Below are 23,839 nucleotides of genomic sequence, written 5' to 3'. Positions count from 1 at the left end.
CCAAAGCAAAATAAGTGCCTTGGCTCAAAAATGGGGTGGAAAAAGACTGTGCTAGACATATGCCCAAGGTCCTGGATAACGCTGCTGAGCGCTAAGCCTGTTAAAGTCTACTTAGCGTGGTACAAACTCCTAGCTGTTACAAAGCCGGTACTTTGGCGTCATCGCCACAATCGAAGCCAACGCCAGGAAGTCGGGTAAGGCGTCGAGACCAGTTATTCTCAAAGTGTGCTTCACGATCGCCATCAAAGAATCACTTCATTAAATATTCAAACAGTCTTACTGTAGAGTTGAGAGCACTTCATTCCTTGGTGTTTACATCTGTACATTTCAGAAGCCATATTAAATATTTAATGAATAATCGATCTAAATATGTCGGTCTATTCTCAACATTGAGGCCCTTTAACGCTCTCCTAATTCTGTATGGTACTCTATTTGAGGCACATATAAACTATTGCAATGTGGTACGGTGCAACACGTATCGCACTTATCTTCAAAAACTGGAGATTCTTCAGAAGAAAGTCATACGTGTTAAATCATGGGCGAACTTTAATAAACCCTCAATACCTCTATTTATGCATACAATCTTCTATTCCACAGTGCTTGTACTATATATACCAGGGGTCGGCAACCCGCAGCTCTGGAGCCGCATGCGGCTCTTTAGCGTCACCCTAGTGGCTCTCTGGAGCCTTTTCAATTAATATATGAAAAATGGAAATGATGAGGGGAAAAAAACGTATTTTTTGTTTTAATTTGGTTTCTGTAGGAGGACAAACATGACACAAACCTCCCTAATTGCTATAAAGCACACTGTCTATACTAAACATGCTTCACTGATTCGAGTATTTGGCGAGCGCCGTTTTGTCCTACTAATTTTGGCGGTCCCTGAACTCACCCTAGTTTGTTTACGTGTATAACTTTCTCTGACTTTCTAAGACGTGATTTATGCCACTTCTTTTTCCGTCTCATTTTGTCCACCAAACTTATAACGTTGTGCATGAATGTACCAAGGTGAGTTTTGTTGACATTATTAACATGCTATTTAGGCTAGCTGTATGTACATATTGCATCATTATGCCTCATTTGTAGCTATATTTGAGCTCATTTAGTTTCCTTTAAGTCCTCATAATTTCATTTATATCTCATGACACACTATCTGTATGTAAAATGGCTTTTAATTTTTTTGCGGCTCCAGGCAGATTTGTTTTTGTATTTTTGGTCCAATATGGCTCTTTCAACATTTTGGATTGCCGACCCCTGCTATATAACATAGTAAACGGATTAAATTCTACTCATGAAATTCCATGATAGTTTCCTCTGGATTTACCAATCAAATGTGTGCTTATTCCGGTGTCATACATTAAGAATCTTAATTTATAAATATTAATCATGAAATGTTGTTATTATATTAAAGAAATACTAATACAGATGTGTATTAGTTGCAGGAATGTAAACATGCTTACATTTCATTGTGCTACATGTGAATGTTTTAATGGGCACTAAATGCGATGCCTGAAAGGGGTACTAACTAGTACACAGCTCATGAACAGAGGTGGGTAGAGTAGCCAGAAATTGTACTCAAGTAAGAGTACTGTTACTTTACAGATGTATTACTCAAGTAAAAGTAAGAAGTAGTCACCCAAATATTTACTTGAGTAAAAGTAAAAAGTATGTTGTGAAAAAACTAAAGTACTGAGTAACTGATGAGTAACCTGTTTGTTTAATGATTACGGCAACAAATAATGCACAAAAACATAAAAATAGCAATGAGCAAATTCAGAGCCAGGAATATCTCTTAAGCAACTAAAACAATATTATATATTAAATAATAATACATTAAAATAAAAAAATTAAGGCAAATTGAGCCACAATAACTTAACAGGCATTGATTGATTGATTGAAACTTGTATTAGTAGATTGCACAGTACAGTACATATTCCCTACAATTGACCACTAAATGGTAACACCCCAATAATAAGTGTTTCAACGTTAATCAATTACTTAATAAATGACCAAGTCGAGGTGATCTACCTCATATATACATACACACACATATCATATATATATACATACATACAGTTATATATACAGTATATAATTTATATTTATTTATTTTGCCGTTTTTGTTGACATGTTAAAGGTGTTTTAATGAATATACATGCATGTTTAACATATAGATTCCTATCTTTCATGAAGACAAGAATATAAGTTGGTGTATTACCTGATTCTGATGACTTGCATTGATTGGAATCAGACAGTATAGTGCTGATAACGTCCCGGTTTTTAAATGGAGGAGAAAAAAAGTTCCTCCTTCCTGTCTAATACATCATGAAAGTCGTTGGTTTTTGGCATCTTATTTGTCCAGCTTCCATATTCGTTTTTATACACTTTACAAGAAATACATTGGCGGCAAACTCCGTAGTTTGCTAGCTTGTTTGCTCTGGCTTTCGGAGACTCTTATTTTGTTAGCGCAGGCGCGATGGAGCGGCGCTTTTATTGTGAAGACAGGAACTGTGCGATCAGTCTTTAGGCTTAGGACGGGAAGTACGGTTGAAATAAAAAGTGTATTTTTTCCTTTACACTTTTGATTGATTGGTTGATGGATTGAAACTTGTATTAGTAGATTGCACAGTACAGTACATATTCCGTACAGTTGACCACTAAATGGTAACACCCCAATAAGTTTGGGTTCTACGTGTGACGGTCACGTGACCACCTGGCTCTGTTTGATTGGTCTAACGTCACCAGTGACTGCACGTGATTGGTGAAACAGGCATGTGTAGTTCCTACTTTGAATGCGTGTCTGACAAAATCAAAACAAACAAAGCGTGCATTAACAGATCGATTAAAAAAAAGTAGCGTGTAGCGACCTGATTGCAGATAAATGGAGCGGAGTAAAAGTAGCGTTTCTTCTCTATAAATATACTCAAGTAAAAGTAAAAGTATGTTGCATAAAAACTACTCTTAAAAGTACAATTTATCCCAAAATTTACTCAAGTAGATGTAACGGAGTAAATGTAGCGCGTTACTACCCACCTCTGCTCATGAAAATCTTTTTTTTTTTGTTGTCATTGTAAGTGGGTCAACACAATTATATTAGCAAATAAAAAATCATATATATGATAATCATTATAATAGAACATTTAAGTTATAATAGAACATTTAAGTTGTTATTTAGTCAGGTTTGGGAATGCTCAAGGAGTTTTTGCGTTTGCTCACACACACGAAAAAATCTGTTCCGTTCAGTTCAGTTCAGTTCAGTTCAGTTTCAGTTAATTTCGAACATGCATACCATACAATGTAGGGTTGGACGGTATACCGGTACCAGTATAGTACCTCAATACTAATGAATCATATTCGGTACTATACCGCCTCTAAAAAATACCGCCCCCCCCCCCCTCATCGTCGTCACATCGTGACATTGCTGGTTTTACGAGCAGAGCAGCATGTTCGGCACCGCACGCACACAGAGCACTTACAAGCCGATACAGCTTGTTGACAGAAAAGGGAGAATGGACGCATTTTGGCGTAAAAAGTAAAGATAAAGGTGAAGTTATAACGTCCATAAGCTGTGTGCTTCTAGGGACCTTTTTGCAGAACGGACTGTGATATTAACAGAAGAAACAATAATGTAATACAAAATGACATCTGTCTGTAAATAAATAAATAAATAAATAAATACGACTGTTAAAATTGTGCGTAGTGTTACGGTGGCCAAAGTATTAAATGAGTTGTTGTTTTAATGAATACTTAGGCCTACCACGCTACTGTACATTATTGTTGGTCATTATGGTGTGTCTGTAAATAAATAAATACGACTGTTAAAACTGTGTGTAATGTTACGGTGGCCAAAGTATTAAATGCGTTGTTGTTTTAATAAATACTTGGGCCTACTACGCTACTGTAAATTATTGTTGGTGTTTTCTGAGGTGGTACTTGGTGACAAAGGTTGAGAACCTCCTGTATAGACTGGTTTGACTTCGTAATCCTCAGATTTTGTGCATGAGCCTAAAGTAAATGAAATTAAATATTAATCCTAACCGATATGGACTGCGACTTACCATGTAGTAACCGGGAAGAAGCTTCTGTAAAAACTCCGCCTCTTTGTGTTGGACAGTTTTGACGATGAACTCGTCATCCCGGGTGACGTAGAATATGGAGCCGCTGGCTCCTGGGTTGGTCAACTCAATGAGTGCCTCGTTACAGAGGGAATACTGCAGAAGTAAACACGCATGTTAAAACCTAGACGTCAGCTTTTTAAAGTATTTATAATATTACTTTTTTGTAGTTTTATCAAAACTGCTGACGGATGCAGTCTAGTCTACTGTTGAGTTTAGAAAAAGAAAGCTTTACAGGGCTGTCAAACAAACAGGTTTAACCGGGTCCGCAAGAGCTGTTGGCTAAATATGAAAATGAGCTGCATTTTTTTAAATGAAAGAAACTGCTGTTCTAAATGTGTCCACTGGATGTCACAATAGCAACTCAATTGTAACCCAAGGCACATTAAGCGCCCTTTGGATTGGCTGCCACTACTGCAGTCAGCTGCTCCTGTTGTGGCTGGCATTAGATGGCAGCAGACCTATGCTGTTGCGACACGATGGTTTATTTCATTTGAAACTATCCCCTTGAAGGATAAAATACAAAAGGGATAAGATACAAAGACTAAGTCAACTTTGTAGTTACAGTTCCTGGCAGTGCTTGCAATTAGTTCTAATGCACGATGCGCACCCTGAATTCCATTGTAAAAATTTGTGTTCTCTACGTCCATTTTATTTTAATGTTCACATTAGTTACTTGTGTTACCTTGATTTTGGCAATGGTGCCATTTTTGTTTTGTTTGTAAAGTAATTTTCGAATGGTGATTAATGAATGTGGCGTGGCAGTTGCTGCGGTTTGAGGAAACACTCGTTGAAAAAGCAATCGAGTGTTTCCTCAAACCGCAGCAACTGCCACATCACATTCATTTATCACCATTCGAATGTTACAATATAAACAAAACAAAAATGGCACCATTGCCAAAGTCAAGGTAACATAAGTACAAAAGTAACCAATAGTAAACCAATCATCATGAGAATCCCAAACAGGAAGTGCTTAAAGTTAAATGGCTGTGTCTATGAATGTTCTCATTCATCCAGGTCATTGGTCACATCTAGTTTAGCGGCTGGTGCCAAGACCTCAGAAGACTTGATCAGTTCATGCTCATAGACTTAGATTTGTTAGATCTAGTCTTAGACTTAGATTGGTCACATCAGGTCTTAGACTTAGATTGGTCACATTGAGTCTTAGACTTAGATTGATCAGTTCCAGTCTTAGACTTACATTGGCCAGATCTTGTCTTACACTTAGAATGGTCAGATCTAGTCTTGGACTTAGTTTGGTCACATCCAGTCTTAGACTTAGATTGGTCACATCTAGTCTAAGACTTAGTTTTTTTCATCTAGTATAAGACTTAGATTGGTCACATTTGGTCTTAGACTTAGATTGGTCACATCTAGTCTAAGACTTAGTTAGTTATATCTAGTATAAGACTTAGATTGGTCACATCTGCCCTTAGACTTAAATTGGTCACATCTAGTCTTAGGCTTAGATAGGCCACATCAAGTTTAGCGGCTGGTACCTCAAAAGGCTTTATCAGTTCACGTTCTTAGACTTAAATTGGACAGCTTTGGTCTTAGATTGGTCAGATTTAGTCTTGAACCTAGATTGTCAGATCTAGTCTTAGAACTTAGATTGGTTAGATCTAGTCTTAAAACTTAGATTGGTTAGATCTAGCCTTCCACTTAGAATGGTCACATCCATTCTTAGACTTTAATTGGTCACATCTGGTCTTAGACTTTGATTGGTCACATCTAGTATTAGACTTAGATTGGTCAGATCTAGTCTAACACTGGTCAGATTTAGTCTTAGACTTAGATTGGTTAGATCTAGTCTTAGAATGGTCACATCTATTCTTAGACTTAGATCGATCACATCTAGTCTTAGACTTAGATTGTTTCTAGTTTAGCGGCTTGTGACAATAAATGATAAATGATAAATGGGTTGTACTTGTATAGCGCTTTTCTACCTTCAAGGTACTCAAAGCGCTTTGACACTACTTCCACATTTACCCATTCACACATACATTCACACACTGATGGAGGGAGCTGCCATGCAAGGCGCCAACCAGCACCCATCAGGAGCAAGGGTGAAGTGTCTTGCTCAGGACACAACGGACGTGACGAGGTTGGTACTAGGTGGGAATTGAACCAGGGACGCTCGGGTTGCGCACGGCCACTCTTCCCACTGCGCCACGCCGTACCTCATAAGGTTTCATCAGTTCACGCTCTTAGACTTAGATTGGTCAGATAGGGTCTTAGACTTAAATTGGTCAAATCTAGTTTTAAACTTAAATTGGTTGGATCTACTCTTAGACTTAGAATGGTCACATCTAGTCTTAGACTTAGATTGGTCACATTTAGTTTTAGACTTAAGATCGGTCATATCTAGTCTTAGACTTCGTTGGTCACATCTAGTCTTAGACTTAGATTGGTCAGATCTAGTTTTTATTGGTCACGTATAGTCTTAGACTTAGATTGGTCACATCTAGTCTTAGACTTAGATTGGTCACATCTAGTTTAGCGGCTGGTGCCAATACCTCAGAAGGCTTTATCAGTTCACGCTCTTAGACTTAGATTGGTCAGATCTGGTCCTGGACTTAGATTTGTTAGATCTAGTCTTAGTCTTGGAATGGTCACATTTAGTCTTAGACAGGTCAAATCTAGTGTTAGACTTTGATTGGTCAGATCTAGTCTTAGACTAAGATCGATCAGATCTAGTCTTGGACTTAGATTGGTTAGATCTAGTCTTAGTCTTAGGATGGTCACATTTAGTCTTAGAAAAGTCACATCTATTGTTAGACTTAGATTGTTCAGATATAGTCTTAGACTTAGATTGGTTAGATGTAGTCTTAGTCTTCGAATGGTCACAGTTAGTCTTAGACAGGTTAGTTTAGTGACTGATGCCAATACCTCAGAAGGCTTAATCAGTTCACGCTCTGAGACTTACATTGGTCAGATCTTGTCTTAGACTTAGATTGGTAACATCTAGTCTTAGACTTAGATTGGTCAGATCTAGTCTTAGACTTAGATTGGTAACATCTAGTCTTAGACTTAGATTGGTCACATCTAATCTTAGACTTAGATTGGTAACATCTAGTCTTAGACTTAGATTGGTCACATCTAATCTTAGACTTAGATTGGTCACATCTAGTCTTAGACTTTGATTGTTCACATCTAATCTTTGACTTAGATTGGTCACATCTAATCTTAGACTTAGATTGGTCACATCTAGTTCAGCGGCTGGTGCCAATACCTCAGAAGGCTTCATCAGTTCAGGCTCTTAGACTTGATTAGCGATGTAACAATAAACGGTATAATGCTAATTGGCGATAAAATTCCCAATGGTTAGAAGAAACAAAACATCACCAGGTAATCGTCCGGTCGTATCCCAAACAGCTCCCGGAAGTAGCGGAAAGCCACGGGCGCGTAGGTTTTAAACCTGAAGTCTGGGAAGTGGTGGGCTGGTGTGAGGTTGCTGCCCTCACTGCGAGCACAAGGGAGAGGATTAGACACTGGGAGTACACAGAGTACACACAGAGTACACCAGAGTACACCAGAGTACACCAGAGTACACCAGAGTATACCAGAGTACACACAGAGTACACCAGAGTACACACAGAGTACACCAGAGTACACAAAGAGTACAGACACGGGTACCTGGGGAAGAAGATGCTCTCCACCACGTAAAAGTCCTGCATGAGCACATCTCTCTCGGGCTTGGAGCTTAGGTTGCCAACGGTATATCCAATACCCAATTGGATGGCTCCCTTTAAGGCGGAGGAGGTGGTCTGGGGGCGGCGGATAAAAAGAAGTAGGTGGAGGGCAGCTGATGAAATCGGGAAGGCGAGCTTACATAGGATTAGTACTTGGGAATCAAAGAGAGAATCCCACACAGTAAGACAAAAAGAGAGAGTAATCAAGGCGGAGAGAGGAGAATTTGAAGAAGAGCCAACCTTCTTGTAGGTGGTTTCTCCTGAAGCATCCACTCTTCTGTGGCCGATCTTCTTCTCGTGAGTTAGGCCCGCTCCGAATGGGGATGGCATCTGTCACAACCACAGAGTGCAGGGAAGTTCATCAGCTAAAAACAGGAATATACCGCCATCGCTGTCAAAAGTGGTAAAGAACATTATGTCATGGCTGTCTTGACTTTCAAATCATTTCTACAACTCTTATTTTTTTGTGATGTAGTGACTGGAGCACATACTTGTTGCTCACAAAACAACGTCCATCAAGTTTGGGTTCTTTTATGAATTTATTATGGCTCCACTGAAAATGTGAGTGTGGAGCGACGCAGCCGACGGGCCGACAGCGGGCTGAGAGGAGCAGCTGTCTTGACCAACATGGAGGCCAGGAGGCGGGGCATGCAGCAGAGAGGAGAAGCGTGACGCACTCGGAGCGGCGCTGAAGCAGCAATCAGAGTCAGGTGCGTACACGACACACCTGTGCTCAATCCCTGCATCTTGTGCTGCAGCATAAGAGGGGCGAGGGAGGAACAATCGTGCCAGAAGAAGGAGAAGGAACACGCGACAACAACAACCACGAGAGCGACGAACGAGACCCGGAAGACGATGAGACCCCGCAACAGACGTGCATACCGGCCACCGACAGGTGCACCGCGACAGCAAGCAGGAAGAGCCAGCGCACTGAAAAGTGGCGTGACAGAAAGGCAAGAAGACTTGATGATTATTGAAACAATAAATCAGAGTCCAACCTGCTATGACGTGTCCTGTAATGATCGGCACTGCAACCCACACACGGATGGCAGGAAGTCCGTCACAGGGAACAAATCCGCTGGGTCAAAAGTATACGTACAGCAATGACAACGGAACTTTCCCCCGGAAGGTCTGATCTTTGGCCATTTGGACTTTCCCAATTTTATGCTAGACCCGCTCGACATCCATTGCATCCGGTCTTATCTGGAGGTGGGGGGTCACCCACATCTGCGGTCCTCTCTAAGGTTTCTCATAGTCATTCGTTTTGACATCCCACTGGGTTGTGAGTTTTTCCTTGCTCTTATGTGGATCTGAACCGAGGATGTCGTTATGGCTTGTGCAGCCCTTTGAGACACTTGTGATTTAGAGATATATAAGCAAACATCGATTGATTTGATTGATTGTCCGTGTGGTGTCAGAAGAAACACAAATTGAACTGTTGGCTACAATACCCAGCAACAGGAACACCAAACCTACCGTCAAGCATGGTAGCATGGTGGTGGTAGTATTATGCTATTATGCTGCCAATGGAACTGGTAATCTAAATGGGAAAATGAAAAAAGGAGGATTAACTCCAAATTCTTCAGGACAAGCTAAAATCTTTAACCCGGAGGTTGGGTCTTGGGCGCAGTTGGGAGTTCCAACAGGACAATGACCTTAAACACACCTCAAAAGTGGTAAAGGATCGGTTAAATCAGGCTACAATTAAGTGTGGAAGTCTATCACTTCCGGGTTCTTCGGACCACCAAGTACAGACATCTCCGCTCCTTTTCAGGGTTTTCAGACACTGTTTTATTTAAGCAATAAAGTATCTGTAGTGCTTTTCAGCAATTGTCTTTTGTATGTGTGAAACTTGCTCTCGCTCCCTCTCGCGCTACAACTCCAACCACCACCTCTCCTTCCCGGCTACTGCCTTTAACAGAGCGACAGGTGATTAGATAACCAGGCCCAGGTGGGACTTCTATGCACCTGTTGCTGATCTCAAAGCCGGTCCTGGCTCACCCCGCTTCGCTGCATGTCCGCAGGCCACGCCCCCCACCCCACATTAAGGTTTCAAAATGGCCTTCCCAAAGTAATGACATAAAGGTGTGGACAATGCTGAAGAAATAAGTCCATGTGAGAAAAGCAACACATTTAGTTGAACTGCAGCAAGTTTGTGGTGAAAAATGTAAGCAGAAGATTGTGGATGGCTACCAAAAGCACCTTACTGCAGTGAAACTTGCCAAGGGACATGTAAGCAAATATTAACATTGCTGTATGTATACTTTTGATTGCTGACATTTTCAGTAGAGCCATAATAAATTCATAACAGAAGCAAACTTCATGAATATTTTTTGTGAGCAACAAGTATGTGCTCCAATCACAAAAAAATATGAGTTGTAGAAATGATTGGAAACTGAAGACAGCCATGACATCATGTTCTTCATAACTTTTGAGCAGGTGTGAAGGCGTGTAGAGGACACCTACCTCTATTTGACTCTTCTTGGCTGGATCTGTGTTAGAGCGGGGGGGAGAAACACAGGGGAGAACATTAATGCCACATTTGAACATCCACATCCATATTTAACCTGGGGCCGGGGCATCCATTTGTTCAAACTGGTCCACTTTTAAAAAAGTCAATATTTAAACACCTGCTTTCCATCTCCCAATGTCTGGTGACAAACATATCGCAACGCTATCAGATGTTTGGACAAATGTATTTGAACACCTGGCCAATATGCAAATTTGGATTAAAAATACAATAAACTGGAGGTGTCAGAAAAGTTCTGCTAGATTGCGTTGTAAAATGTGTCTGTGGCATATATTTATTTTTTTTGGTCCAATCACCAAGAAGAACATTTGTCATGTTGAATTAGGGCAAGAGGTGTTTGAAAGGGTTCTTTGTTGGAATTATTATGTGTGAGTTATCACACAACTCTTATTCTTAAGGGCCGTTGCTGTAGTTATTATCAATTGTGCTGAAGTGGTACTTTTCTATTTGTGCTAAGGGACAACCCGCAATCTAAGTTTAGTTTAGTTTAGTTTAGTTTGTTAAGGATCCCCATTAGTCTCCGCCGCAGTGGAGACTATTCTTCCTGGGTTCCAGGTAAAAACATCACACAATCACAAAACAAAAGATTACAATGCAGGACAACGTGATAAAAAAAATAACATGTTGTAATACAAAAATAGCAACAACAAAGAACCTAAAAAAAATAACTTTGAGTTTACATAATAATGTTCATGCCAAAGATAAAAATAGCAATATAAAAATAGATATGTATATTTTTGCAAAAATAAAACAAAGAACCCATGGCTTAAAATATACACATTAGTATACCAAAGACAAACAATAAGTGACGAAAAAGAACCATCCATCAATTTTCTACTGCTTGTCCCATAATCAATAAAACAGTCAATAGTAAATACAACCAGTCATGACATTAGGTACAATCTAGAACAATCTCTTTCCGTAATACTTCTCTTAGTCTATTTTTAAAACCCACTCTGCTGGTGATTGATACCAGATATTGTGGTATCAACATTGTCGATTCCAGTAAGTGATTACCCTATACATAACAGTCTTTTTCAAAACACCACTTTTAGAGCTAGCCGGGGACCATAGTTGTGACTTGATTCTAAGATCTAAGATTAAATCTTAGATGGCGAGTCGTCTCGTATCAGTGTTTGTGTCCAGAACATCGAGTACCGTGACGCAGAAAAAGCGGAGACAGGGCGATATCACGAGTGTCAGTACATTTGCATTTCTGAATAATCATATATTGTGTCCAAATGGGGCTGCTGAAATTACCCCCCCTATCGTGTAACCAGGGACCTCCCAAATAAATAAAGGAGCACATGGGACTGGACCTTAGAGCATGGTGGGTGGTTGTAACTGAGTTTGCAGCCCCAAATTTTTTTCCACATTGAGCCAAAATTGAAGTCTGTTGCTGCATGATTCCTTGCTTCTTGTCTGTTTAATAGATGTCATCAGTGCTTGAACCTGACACTCTTCCAACCCAAACGAGCATTTATGGACCTGAAAAGGGCTTTTCCCAACCTAGTATATAAGGATCAAATCCTTTATCTATATATTGTGGAGCTGTAAAGCTTGATGAGGCAGATCCACTATGACCCGTCAAATCCCCTTTTTAATGACGAGCTCACCATATTTACACTCAAAGTTCCATAATAGTGTGGTCCCACATTACAAAAGCAGTGAAGTTGTCACGTTGTATAAATGGTAAATAAGAAGAGTATACAATGATTTGCAAATCCTTTTCCACTTATATTTAATTGAATAATCAATCAACTTAGAATTTAATGGCAGCAGCACATTGCAAAAAAGGCATTTTTACCAGTGTGTTACATGGCCTTTCCTTTGAACAACACTCAAAAAAGGTTTGGGAACTGAGGAGACACATTTTTGAAGTGGAATTCTTTTCCATTCTTGCTTGATGTACAGCTTAAGTTGGGGGGGTGTATGGGAAGGCCGTAAGCAGTGAAGTGTGTGTGAAGTGAATTATATTTATATAGCACTTTTCTCTAGTGCCTCAAAGCGCTTTTACATAGTGAAACCCAATATCCAAGTTACATTTAAAGCAGTGTGAGTGGCACTGGGAGCAGGTGGGTAATGTGACTTGCCCAAGGACACAACGGCAGTGACTAGGATGGCGGAAGCGGGGACCGAACCTGGAACCCTCAAGTTGCTGGCACGGCCACTTTACCAACCGAACTATTCCGTCCCATAGTACATGTATGTCCTATTAACACCAAAACATAGTATATGTTTGTTGTATTCACACCAAATATGTTGTACTAACACCAAAATAAAGTATATATGTATATATACGTCATATTAACACTAAAACATGGTATATTTATGTCGTATTCACACCAAATATGTTGTACTAACACCAAAATAAAGTATACATGTATAAAAACGTCATATTAACACCAAAAAATGGTATATTTATGTCGTATTCACACCAAAACATATGGCACATTCAAACCAAAACATAACATATATATATATATATATATATATATATATATATATATATATATATATACATATATACATGTCGTATTAACACCAAAACATAGTATATGTATGTTGTATTAACACCAAAAAATAGTATATATGTCGTATTTACACCAAAATAAAGTATATATATTTGTCGTATTGACACGAAAACATAGAATTTAAATTTGTCGTATTTATACCAAAACATAGTATATTTATGTCTTATTACCACCAAAACATAGTATATACAGTATGTCGTATTGACACCAAAACATAGCTTATATAGATATATATGACGTATTAACACCGAAACATGTATACAACGTTTTGGTGTTAATAGGTGGGTAAAGTGTCTTGCCCAAGGACACAACGGCAGTGACTAAGATGGCGGAAGCGGGGATCGAATTGCATTAGGAATATATTTGCTTACATAAGTACATACACCCGCACATACATACACAAATACAGTACATACATACGATACATATATCCACACTGTACAAACATACATATACACATACATGTAGATATACATTCACTGTACAAACATACATATACACATACTTGTACATATACATTCACTGTACAAACATACATGTACATATACATTCACTGTACAAACACACATATACATGTACATATACATTTACTGTACAAACATACATATACACATACTTGTACATATACATTCACTGTACAAACATACATGTACATATACATTCACTGTACAAACACACATATACATGTACATATACATTTACTGTACAAACATACATATACACATACTTGTACATATACATTCACTGTACAAACATACATGTACATATACATTCACTGTACAAACACACATATACATGTACATATACATTCACTGTATAACCATATACACATACTGTACTTACACATTCACTGCACAAACATACATATACACATACATGTACATATACATTCACTGTACAAACATATACATATACACATACTATACATATACAAGTACATATACATACATACACTCGTGCATATAATCAAGTTTCATCAATCATATATTAACGTTGTTGCCCGAGGGTAAACTGGGTAACACATGGCACACTGACAAAATATAACCTGTTGTTACTATAAATATCTACACGGTTAATAGAGTCGGATTCTTTTTCTTCCCCTCCATTTTTCTGCTTTCTTTTGTAGCTCAAGTTATCATGAAATATATGTATTGTTATTGTTGATTAGAGAGGTAATTATTCTTATTATTCAGTATCAATAGTGTTATTTCTATTGGTATTGATTGATCAATTTGTAGTGTAATAATGTTTATCGTCATTTCTGTAGTATTATTTATTTCACTAACTGCGTCTTTGATATCACTTGTAGTATCATATTTGTACATACTGTATATATGTTGATCTTGTCCTCTTGTTGTTCCTAATAATATTCTAAATTGGAAAAATAGTCATTTGACAGCACTTAATTTGATTGACTAATATGTTCAATGATATTTTTCGTGTAGTCATTTCTATATGTTTTCTTTAGTTAACAATAAGAAGTTTTGCATGTGTTTAATACGAGCACACGTTCAAGTACTATTTGAGTGTCAGCATGACAATTTGTGGAATAAATCCACTGTAATCATTTGGCATGCATGAAATTAAAAGTATACAATTATAACAATGAATATATATATTATTTTTGGATTGATTAATCATCAACAGCTCTTAATAGATGGGAAGCAAACTCACCAAGCAGAGGAGTTCAGTGCTCATCAAACATCTGATAGTCCCAAACAGAAAAGTTGGCCGAACCAATCAAACTACTGCAGTTTTAACGCTTTGAGTTGTCTATTCTCAGACAAGTCGCAGTTGTCCCGACTAAGGAAAACACTATTGGATTGACTTCCTGCCTAATCTGAGTGCTGCCATTGGCCGAGGTCTGGAAACCACACACGGGGATTAGGACCCAGGGCTGCCGCCAACGAGAGGCTTGAGTTGGTTCTTGGCTTGTAGAAGCCAGGACGGACGCTGTGGTGGAAGTCGTACCGAAGACCCGTTAACAGCTCCTTGGTTTGCATCGTCATGTTAACTTCTTACGCGGTCACGCCAGGGTGAAGATTGAGGCCACGGTCAGGGATAACAAACTTTGAAGTCACGTTGAAGCAAACGTCGCCGAGACTGAACAGCGGCTGCACGAAACAAAAATAACTCCTCATTAGTTGCTCACAGATGCAAGTAAATCCTTCTGTGAGAATTCGGCTCAATTAGCGTCTATTGTTCAAGATCAAAACAAGTCCACACAATCATTTTGTCTGTAAATATTCAGAAGAACACAGACGGAGGACAGATGGAACGAAACGAGAGACGATTCTCTTTAAGAACAGAGGAGGTAATATATCAAAAATACAACAGTACATATTTCTATTAAAAGATTGTGTAGAGAGTTGTAAAGAAAACATTCAAGGAATGATGCACTCCCTGGACACTTTATACTGTCTGCCTGCACACTCTAATTAGATCAGATCTACTAATTAGCTTCTTGTTCCAAGAGTTTCATTGAACGTTGAGCCTTTAAGAAGATAACTAGAACGGAACTTAGTTGACCCCTGCCACTGTAGCCCTGTGGGTCAGGATCCCTTGCCCAGGTCACGTCTTAGGTTTAGGTTTAGTAGCTTTTTTCCTATGTTTTTGTGTTCTCTAACCTCTTTCCTTTCATCTACTTTTGGTTGCCATGGACTTTAATTCGCCACACCTGCCCTCGTTTATTAATTATTGTTCCCACCAGTTCTTTTTATTTCTCAGACATTCAGCACAAGTCTTTGGGTCATTGCTCGCTCTTCGCAATGTTGGTTCTTGTTTTCACCACGCTGGTATATTTTTCCTAGTTGAAAACTTTCTCGCTGTTTGCCCTTGCCGACTATTTTGTTTTTTTGGCTCCACACTTGTCAAGTGTCTGAGTTTTTTTTACTTCTGCTTCCGAGAAAAGACAACCATCACATTAATGCTTACAGAAGGTACCAGACTGACCCAGCCAAAAAAAAGTGTTCCTCTCTGACAAGGACAAGCAAGGCATCCTCGAAGAGTTGAGAGCGAAGGCACCCAGCTATGGTATTCCTTGGTGGACGAAGAAGAGACCGAGGTGGAACTCCTTATGAAGGCTTGGAAACGGTTGATGGCGAAGGTAACAGAGGTGGAAAACCGCTACCTCTCCCGTTCACAGGACGCCCGGAAGTTGTCCCCTCTTGCAAGTCCTCTTTATCAGACCCAAGTACAGACAGCTGCTTCTCCCTTACGTCTCCAGCCCGAACCCGGTATGTTGAACACAATTCTTTTGTCTTTTTACGCTGCCTGGGTCGCCATCCGAGTTTTTTCCTTCTGCTTCTGAGAGAAGACAACCATCGCAGCAATGCCTACAGAACATACCAGACTGACCCAGCCAAACAAAGTGTTCCTCTTAAACAAGAAAGAGACCGAGGTGGAAGTCCCTACGAAGGCTTGGAAACGGTTGATGGCGAAGGTAACAGAGGTGGAAAACCGCTACCTCTCCCGTTCTCAGGACGCCCGGAAGTTGCCCCCTCTTGCAACTCCTCTTTATCAGACCCAAGTACAGACAGCTGCTTCTCCTTTGCGTCTCCCGCCCGAACACGGTATGTTAAACACAAATCTTTTGTCTTTTTACGCTGCCTGGGTCGCCGTCCGAGTTTTTTCCTTCTGCTTCCGAGAGAAGACAACCATCGCAGCAATGCCTACAGGATGTACCAGACTGACCCAGCCAAAAAAAGTGTTCCTCTCCGTCAAGGACAAGCAAGGCATCCTCGAGGAGATGAGAGTGAAGGCACCCAGCTCTGGTATTCCTTGGTGGACGAAGAAGAAACCGAGGTGGAACTCCTTATGAAGGCTTGGAAACGCTGGATGGCGAAGGTAACAGAGGTGGAAAACCGCTATCTCTCCCGTTCTCAGGACACCCGGAAGTTGTCCCCACTTGTAAGTCCTCTTTATCAGACCAAAGCACAGACAGCTGCTTCTCCCTTGCGTCTCCGGCCCGAAACCGATATGTTAAACACAAATCTTTTGTCTTTTTACGCTGCCCGGGTCGCCGTCCGAGTTTCTTCCTTCTGCTTCCAAGAGAAGACAACCATCGCAGCAATGCCTAGAGGACGTACCAGACTGACCCAGCCAAACAAAGAGTTCCTCTCCGACAAGGACTAGCAAGGGGATTATCGAGGAGATGGGAACGAAAGCACGCAGCCATGGTATTTCTTGGTGGACGAAGAAGAGACCACCCTACGAAGGCGATGGAGACTTAGAAACGGTTGATGGCGAAGGTAACAGAGGTGGAAAACCGCTACCTCTCCCGTTCTCAGGACGACCGGACGTTGGCCAAGTCATCCATGGACCTGTGACTTTGGACTTTTTTTGTTTTCTTCCTTAGGACGTCTGGTATGCGTCCCTAAAAGGTGGGGGTACTGTCATGAGCCGTTGCCCAGGTCATGTCTTGATCTATGTTTAATACTTTTTTCCTATGTTTTAGTCGGTCTGTTCTTTACTCTTTCCTTTCGTTTACTTTTGGTTCCTATTTACACTCATGTATTTTTCCTAGTTTGGGCCTTTTTCTCTGTTCGTCCTTGGCAAATATTAGGGTTTTTTTCGGCTCCGCGCTTAACTGGCATCTGAGTTTTAGTATTTGTTGTCCTGCCCTGAAGAATTAAGATAGACTCCTACCTGCAAGCTGCTTCTGCCACGTTCCTGCTTGTCCTTCTGTCTCCGAGAGAACGCAACCATCGCAGCAACGCGTCCAGAACGTAACAGTTGCAACTACTAAAAATAAACAGGGCGTTGAGCTCCATTCATGCAGACCTCCGCAGGGGCAGCAATATGTTGCTCACTACAACACTAACATTGAAACAGGAGTTCAGAACAATCACAACAAAAATTACTCAATGAAAATGAACATGTTAAAGAAAAACTTTATGTGAGACAATTGTTTATGCCTTCTAAATAGTGGGGTAAAAAATGCTAATATACGGTGGCTAACAGTGCAAGTAAATGGGATTTGGCTATTTCGCCTATAAAGCATTCAAAAACATCCAAAACCCGCCAAGAAAGCAAACGTGTGTTTGTTATCGTAAAAGCTAACACAGAGGAACTACTTTTATGGCATCTTGGCACATTGCCACCCTCGCTCTGCTCCTCCGACCACTAGCGAGTAGAAAGCTAGCTTGAAATGTAAATAACGTTGGTTGCGACCCGCCACAAAAATTAGGAACTTGAGCGGTTCCTGGCACTGTTGTATTACCTTTGAGTTAGGGAAAGTCCATGCTGGATTAGAAATCATACCTCCTCTGTACAGTAGAAGGTTATGGCGGCAAACTGAGACTTGGAAAAACAACACGCTACCACTTAATCCGATGTAGCGCTCAACAAACGGAATGCAGCGTAAAATTTGACGAGGAGCGAGAATTATTCTGAATTTATCAGCTCAAGGAGAGCACGAGTGCTGAAAGATACAATCATCCCATCAGTTGAGTCACTGCGTTATGTTCTTATTTGAAAAAGTTAGTGACAGTGCTACATGATAACGCGCCAATGATGTCACGAAATCCGCCATTAGTGCTCGCAAACACGGAAAGTCCTCTTCTTTGTTGGCGGAAGTAGCCCTCGTTTCATTCCTATGTGCCAAGGAAAGAAATTAAGGAAAAATACTGTAAATATTACTTGTAATCATGAATGTGCCCGATACTACGTTAAATACCATACCTCTTACTACGTTACTTACACGCAATTTTGGATGGTTCTTAGAGCGTTTTATAGGCGAAATTGTACCAAATGTCCTGGCAAGAAATCTGTGTTCTAAGAACTCTGGCTTATTAGTGACTTCCAGACCCCCAAAAAGTCTGCAGAGCGTTTTCTGTTGGGGCTCAAGTACTCCGGAATGTTCTAGCAGTAACAGTTAGAGATGCTACCTCAGTAGAAACATAAGTTAAAGCCCATCTTAAAACTCATTTGTATACTCTAGCCTTTGAATAGACCCCCTTTTTAGACCAGTTGATCTGCCGTCTCTCTTTTCTGCTGTGACGTGGAGAGGTTCTCAGGTGACCACAGACAAAGCGCTAGCTCTTCAAAGTCGGGAGTCCACGGGGTGGACCACTCATCTGTGCATCAGTTGGGGACGTCTCTGCACTGCTGACCTGTCTCCACTCAAGATGATCTCCTGCAGGCCCCACTATAGACTGGACTCTCACTATTATGTTAGATCCACTATGGACTGGACTCTCACTATTATGTTAGATCCACTATGGACAGGACCCTCACTATTATGTTAGATCCACTATGGACTGGACTCTCACTATTATGTTGGATCCACTATGGACTGGACTCTCACTATAATGTTGGATCCACTATGGACTGGACTCTCACTATTATGTTAGATCCACTATGGACTGGACTCTCACTATTATGTTAGATCCACTATGGACTGGACTCTCACTATTATGTTAGATCCACTATGGACTGGACTCTCACTATTATGTTGGATCCACTATGGACTGGACTCTCACTATTATGTTGGATCCACTATGGACTGGACTCTCACTATAATGTTGGATCCACTATGGACTGGACTCTCACTATTATGTTAGATCCACTATGGACTGGACTCTCACTATTATGTTAAATCCACTATGGACTGGACTCTCACTATTATGTTAGATCCACTATGGACTGGACTCTCACTATTATGTTGGATCCACTATGGACTGGACTCTCACTATAATGTTGGATCCACTATGGACTGGACTCTCACTATTATGTTAGATCCACTATGGACTGGACTCTCACTATTATGTTAGATCCACTATGGACTAGACTCTCACTATTATGTTAGATCCACTATAGACTGGACTCTCACTATTATGTTGGATCCACTATGGACTGGACTCTCACTATTATGTTGGATCCACTATGGACTGGACTCTCACTATAATGTTGGATCCACGATGGACTGGACTCTCACTATTATGTTAGATCCACTATGGACTGGACTCTCACTATTATGTTAGATCCACTATGGACTAGACTCTCACTATTATGTTGGATCCACTATGGACTGGACTCTCACACTATTACGTTAGATCCACTATGGACTGGACTCTCACACTATTATGTTAGATCCACTATGGACTGGACTCTCACACTATTATGTTAGATCCACTATGGACTGGATTCTCACACTATTATGTTAGATCCACTATGGACTGGACTCTCACTATTATGTTAGATCCACTATGGACTGGACTCTCACTATTATGTTAGATCCACTATGGACTGGACTCTCACACTATTATGTTAGATCCACTATGGACTGGACTCTCACTATTATATTAGATCCACTATGGACAGGACCCTCACTATTATGTTAGATCCACTATGGACTGGACTCTCACTATTATGTTAGATCCACTATGGACTGGACTCTCACTATTATGTTAGATCCACTATGGACTGGACTCTCACTATTATGTTAGATCCACTATGGACTGGACTCTCACTATTATGTTGGATCCACTATGGACTGGACTCTCACTATTATGTTGGATCCACTATGGACTGGACTCTCACTATAATGTTGGATCCACTATGGACTGGACTCTCACTATTATGTTAGATCCACTATGGACTGGACTCTCACTATTATGTTAAATCCACTATGGACTGGACTCTCACTATTATGTTAGATCCACTATGGACTGGACTCTCACTATTATGTTGGATCCACTATGGACTGGACTCTCACTATAATGTTGGATCCACTATGGACTGGACTCTCACTATTATGTTAGATCCACTATGGACTGGACTCTCACTATTATGTTAGATCCACTATGGACTAGGCTCTCACTATTATGTTAGATCCACTATAGACTGGACTCTCACTATTATGTTGGATCCACTATGGACTGGACTCTCACTATTATGTTGGATCCACTATGGACTGGACTCTCACTATAATGTTGGATCCACGATGGACTGGACTCTCACTATTATGTTAGATCCACTATGGACTGGACTCTCACTATTATGTTAGATCCACTATGGACTAGACTCTCACTATTATGTTGGATCCACTATGGACTGGACTCTCACACTATTACGTTAGATCCACTATGGACTGGACTCTCACACTATTATGTTAGATCCACTATGGACTGGACTCTCACACTATTATGTTAGATCCACTATGGACTGGACTCTCACACTCTTATGTTAGATCCACTATGGACTGGACTCTCACTATTATGTTAGATCCACTATGGACTGGACTCTCACTATTATGTTAGATCCACTATGGACTGGACTCTCACACTATTATGTTAGATCCACTATGGACTGGACTCTCACTATTATATTAGATCCACTATGGACAGGACCCTCACTATTATGTTAGATCCACTATGGACTGGACTCTCACTATTATGTTAGATCCACTATGGACTGAACTCTCACACTATTATGTTAGATCCGCTATGGACTGGGCTCTCACTATTATGTTAGATCCACTATGGACTGGACTCTCACTATTATGTTAGATCCGCTATGGACTGGACTCTCACACTATTATGTTAAATCCACTATGGACTGGACTCTCACACTATTATGTTAGATCCACTATGGACTGGACTCTCACACTATTATGTTAGATCCACTATGGACTGGACTCTCACACTATTATGTTAGATCCACTATGGACTGGACTCTCACACTATTATGTTAGATCCACTATGGACTGGACTCTCACACTATTATGTTAGATCCAATACGGACTGGAATCTCACACTATTATGTTAGATCCACTATGGACTGGACTCTCACACTATTATGTTAGATCCAATACGGACTGGAATCTCACACTATTATGTTAGATCCACTATGGACTGGACTCTCACTATTATGTTAGATCCACTATGGACTGGACTCTCACACTATTATGTTAGATCCACTATGGACTGGACTCTCACACTATTATGTTAGATCCACTATGGACTGGACTCTCACACTATTATGTTAGATCCACTATGGACTGGACTCTCACACTATTATGTTAGATCCACTATAGACTGGAGTCTCACACTATTATGTTAGATCCACTATGGACTGGACTCTCACACTATTATGTTAGATCCACTATGGACTGGACTCTCACACTATTATGTTAGATCCACTATGGACTGGACTCTCACACTATTATGTTAGATCCACTATGGACTGGACTCTCACTATTATGTTAGATCCACTATGGACTGGACTCTCACACTATTATGCTTAACTATTAGGCCAACATCTGCGGTCCACTCCAAGGTTTCTCATTGTGATCCCATAAAATGCAGATTGTTACTCTAAGTGCTTTAGTGAGATAATACAAAGTCAGCAGAAACAAAGACGGTAGACAACAAATCTAAAGTCACATTTATCGCAGAATTTGGTCATAATGTGTCAAGGCTGTTTTCCTACCAATCGCACACATCTGGTTGGCGTCTTCAAAATAATAGCCCTACGCTTAACATTCGGTTTAGTCAAAAAAAAAAAAAAATCGTCTCACAATTGCTAATTATTCTGTTACTTATTTTGTTATAAATGTAATGAAGTGTAAGATAATGGCGGCGGCAACAATGGAGGAGGAAGAAAGACTCTTTGAACGAACTCATCTTCTTCTTTGCTGACACAGAGACGATGTTAAATGCTGCCCCCTGCAGCCCACATCGGGTAATTACAGTTCACTGCAAAATATGACATTGTTAATGGTTTATTTTGTTATGACCTCTTCTGATTGATAGTCTGTAATTAAACAATGATTAACAGGCTGAATTTTACATGTGATTAATGAGTAGGTAGAGAAGTTTCAAATGGGGAAATTGCTGCGACTAAAAAATGATCATGTTTATTATCCTGGTACTGGTTTATGTGCTAAAAAAGTATTTTGGAAATAATTTTTTAATAAATACATAAACAACAGACACACAATATACTTTACTTAGAAACATAAACATTAAATAATTATTATGGTGTTTAAATGATTATGTATATATATATATATATATATATATATATATATATATATATATATATATATATACATATATATATAAATATATATACATATATATATATATTTATACATTGTCTATATATATATATGTATACGTGTATATATACACATGTGTATATATGTATACATACATATATATATGTACATATATAAATATATACATATATATACATATATGTATAATATATACACATAAACATGTATACATACATGTATATAGACAGTATGTGTATAGCTATATACACACAAACATACATACATATATATATATATATATATATATATATACATACTGTATACACACACATATATATAAATACATTCATATATATAGTTACATATACACGTACATATATACATATATGTATACACATATACATTAATAGTTATATATACATATATTTATACACATACATATATACACACACACATGTGTGTGTGTGTAAATATATATATATATATATAAATGAATAAATAAATGGGTTGTACTTGTATAGCGCTTATATACACACACACATATATATACATATATAATATACACATACACATATGTATATATACATATACATATTTATACACATCTATTGGCCATGAGGTGGCGACTTGTCCAGGGTGTACGTCGCCTTCCGCCCGATTGTAGCTGAGATAGGCGCCAGCGCCCCCCGCGACCCCAAAAGGGAATAAGCGGTAGAAAATGGATGGATTATATATATATATATATATATATATATATATATATATATATATATATTTATGTACATATATATATACACATATATATATAAATATATATATATATATATATATATATATATATATTTGGACAAACTTATATACATACAGAAATATATAAACATATATATTAATAAATGTACATTTATACATAAATACATTATATATATATAAAATATATATACATAAATATATATATATATAAACAA

At 39.3% G+C, this 23,839-nt stretch overlaps 1 protein-coding gene across 9 annotated transcripts in view; it reads right to left on the bottom strand.

Annotated features, from left to right (window-relative positions):
* The window catches only part of LOC133568772 (phosphatidylinositol 4-phosphate 5-kinase type-1 alpha-like), a 47,995-nt gene that overhangs the window by 23,270 nt on the left and 886 nt on the right, over positions 1-23,839 (bottom strand). For 7 of the 9 annotated variants that reach the window (XR_009809672.1, XR_009809671.1, XM_061920902.1 and 4 more), the window contains exons 3-7: positions 10,274-10,299; positions 8,048-8,137; positions 7,752-7,882; positions 7,461-7,578; positions 4,059-4,211 (exon numbers count right to left, since the gene is read on the bottom strand). Coding sequence is in view for 7 of the 9 variants with exons in the window: in XM_061920902.1 (XP_061776886.1) it covers positions 4,059-4,211; positions 7,461-7,578; positions 7,752-7,882; positions 8,048-8,137; positions 10,274-10,299 (518 nt within the window). In the remaining 2 variants the exon portion in view is untranslated. Of the gene's footprint in view, positions 1-4,058; positions 4,212-7,460; positions 7,579-7,751; positions 7,883-8,047; positions 8,138-10,273; positions 10,300-14,545; positions 15,210-17,518; positions 17,615-22,303; positions 22,475-23,839 lie in introns of those variants that run through there. The other 2 variants (XM_061920903.1, XM_061920906.1) reach the window with 2 other exon arrangements.

The sequence above is a fragment of the Nerophis ophidion genome, linkage group LG14 (assembly GCF_033978795.1).
Source record: "Nerophis ophidion isolate RoL-2023_Sa linkage group LG14, RoL_Noph_v1.0, whole genome shotgun sequence".
Classification (NCBI taxonomy): Eukaryota; Metazoa; Chordata; class Actinopteri; order Syngnathiformes; family Syngnathidae; genus Nerophis; species Nerophis ophidion.
The sequence above is the reverse complement of the archived record's forward strand: the minus strand, read 5'-3'. Positions and strand labels throughout refer to the sequence as shown.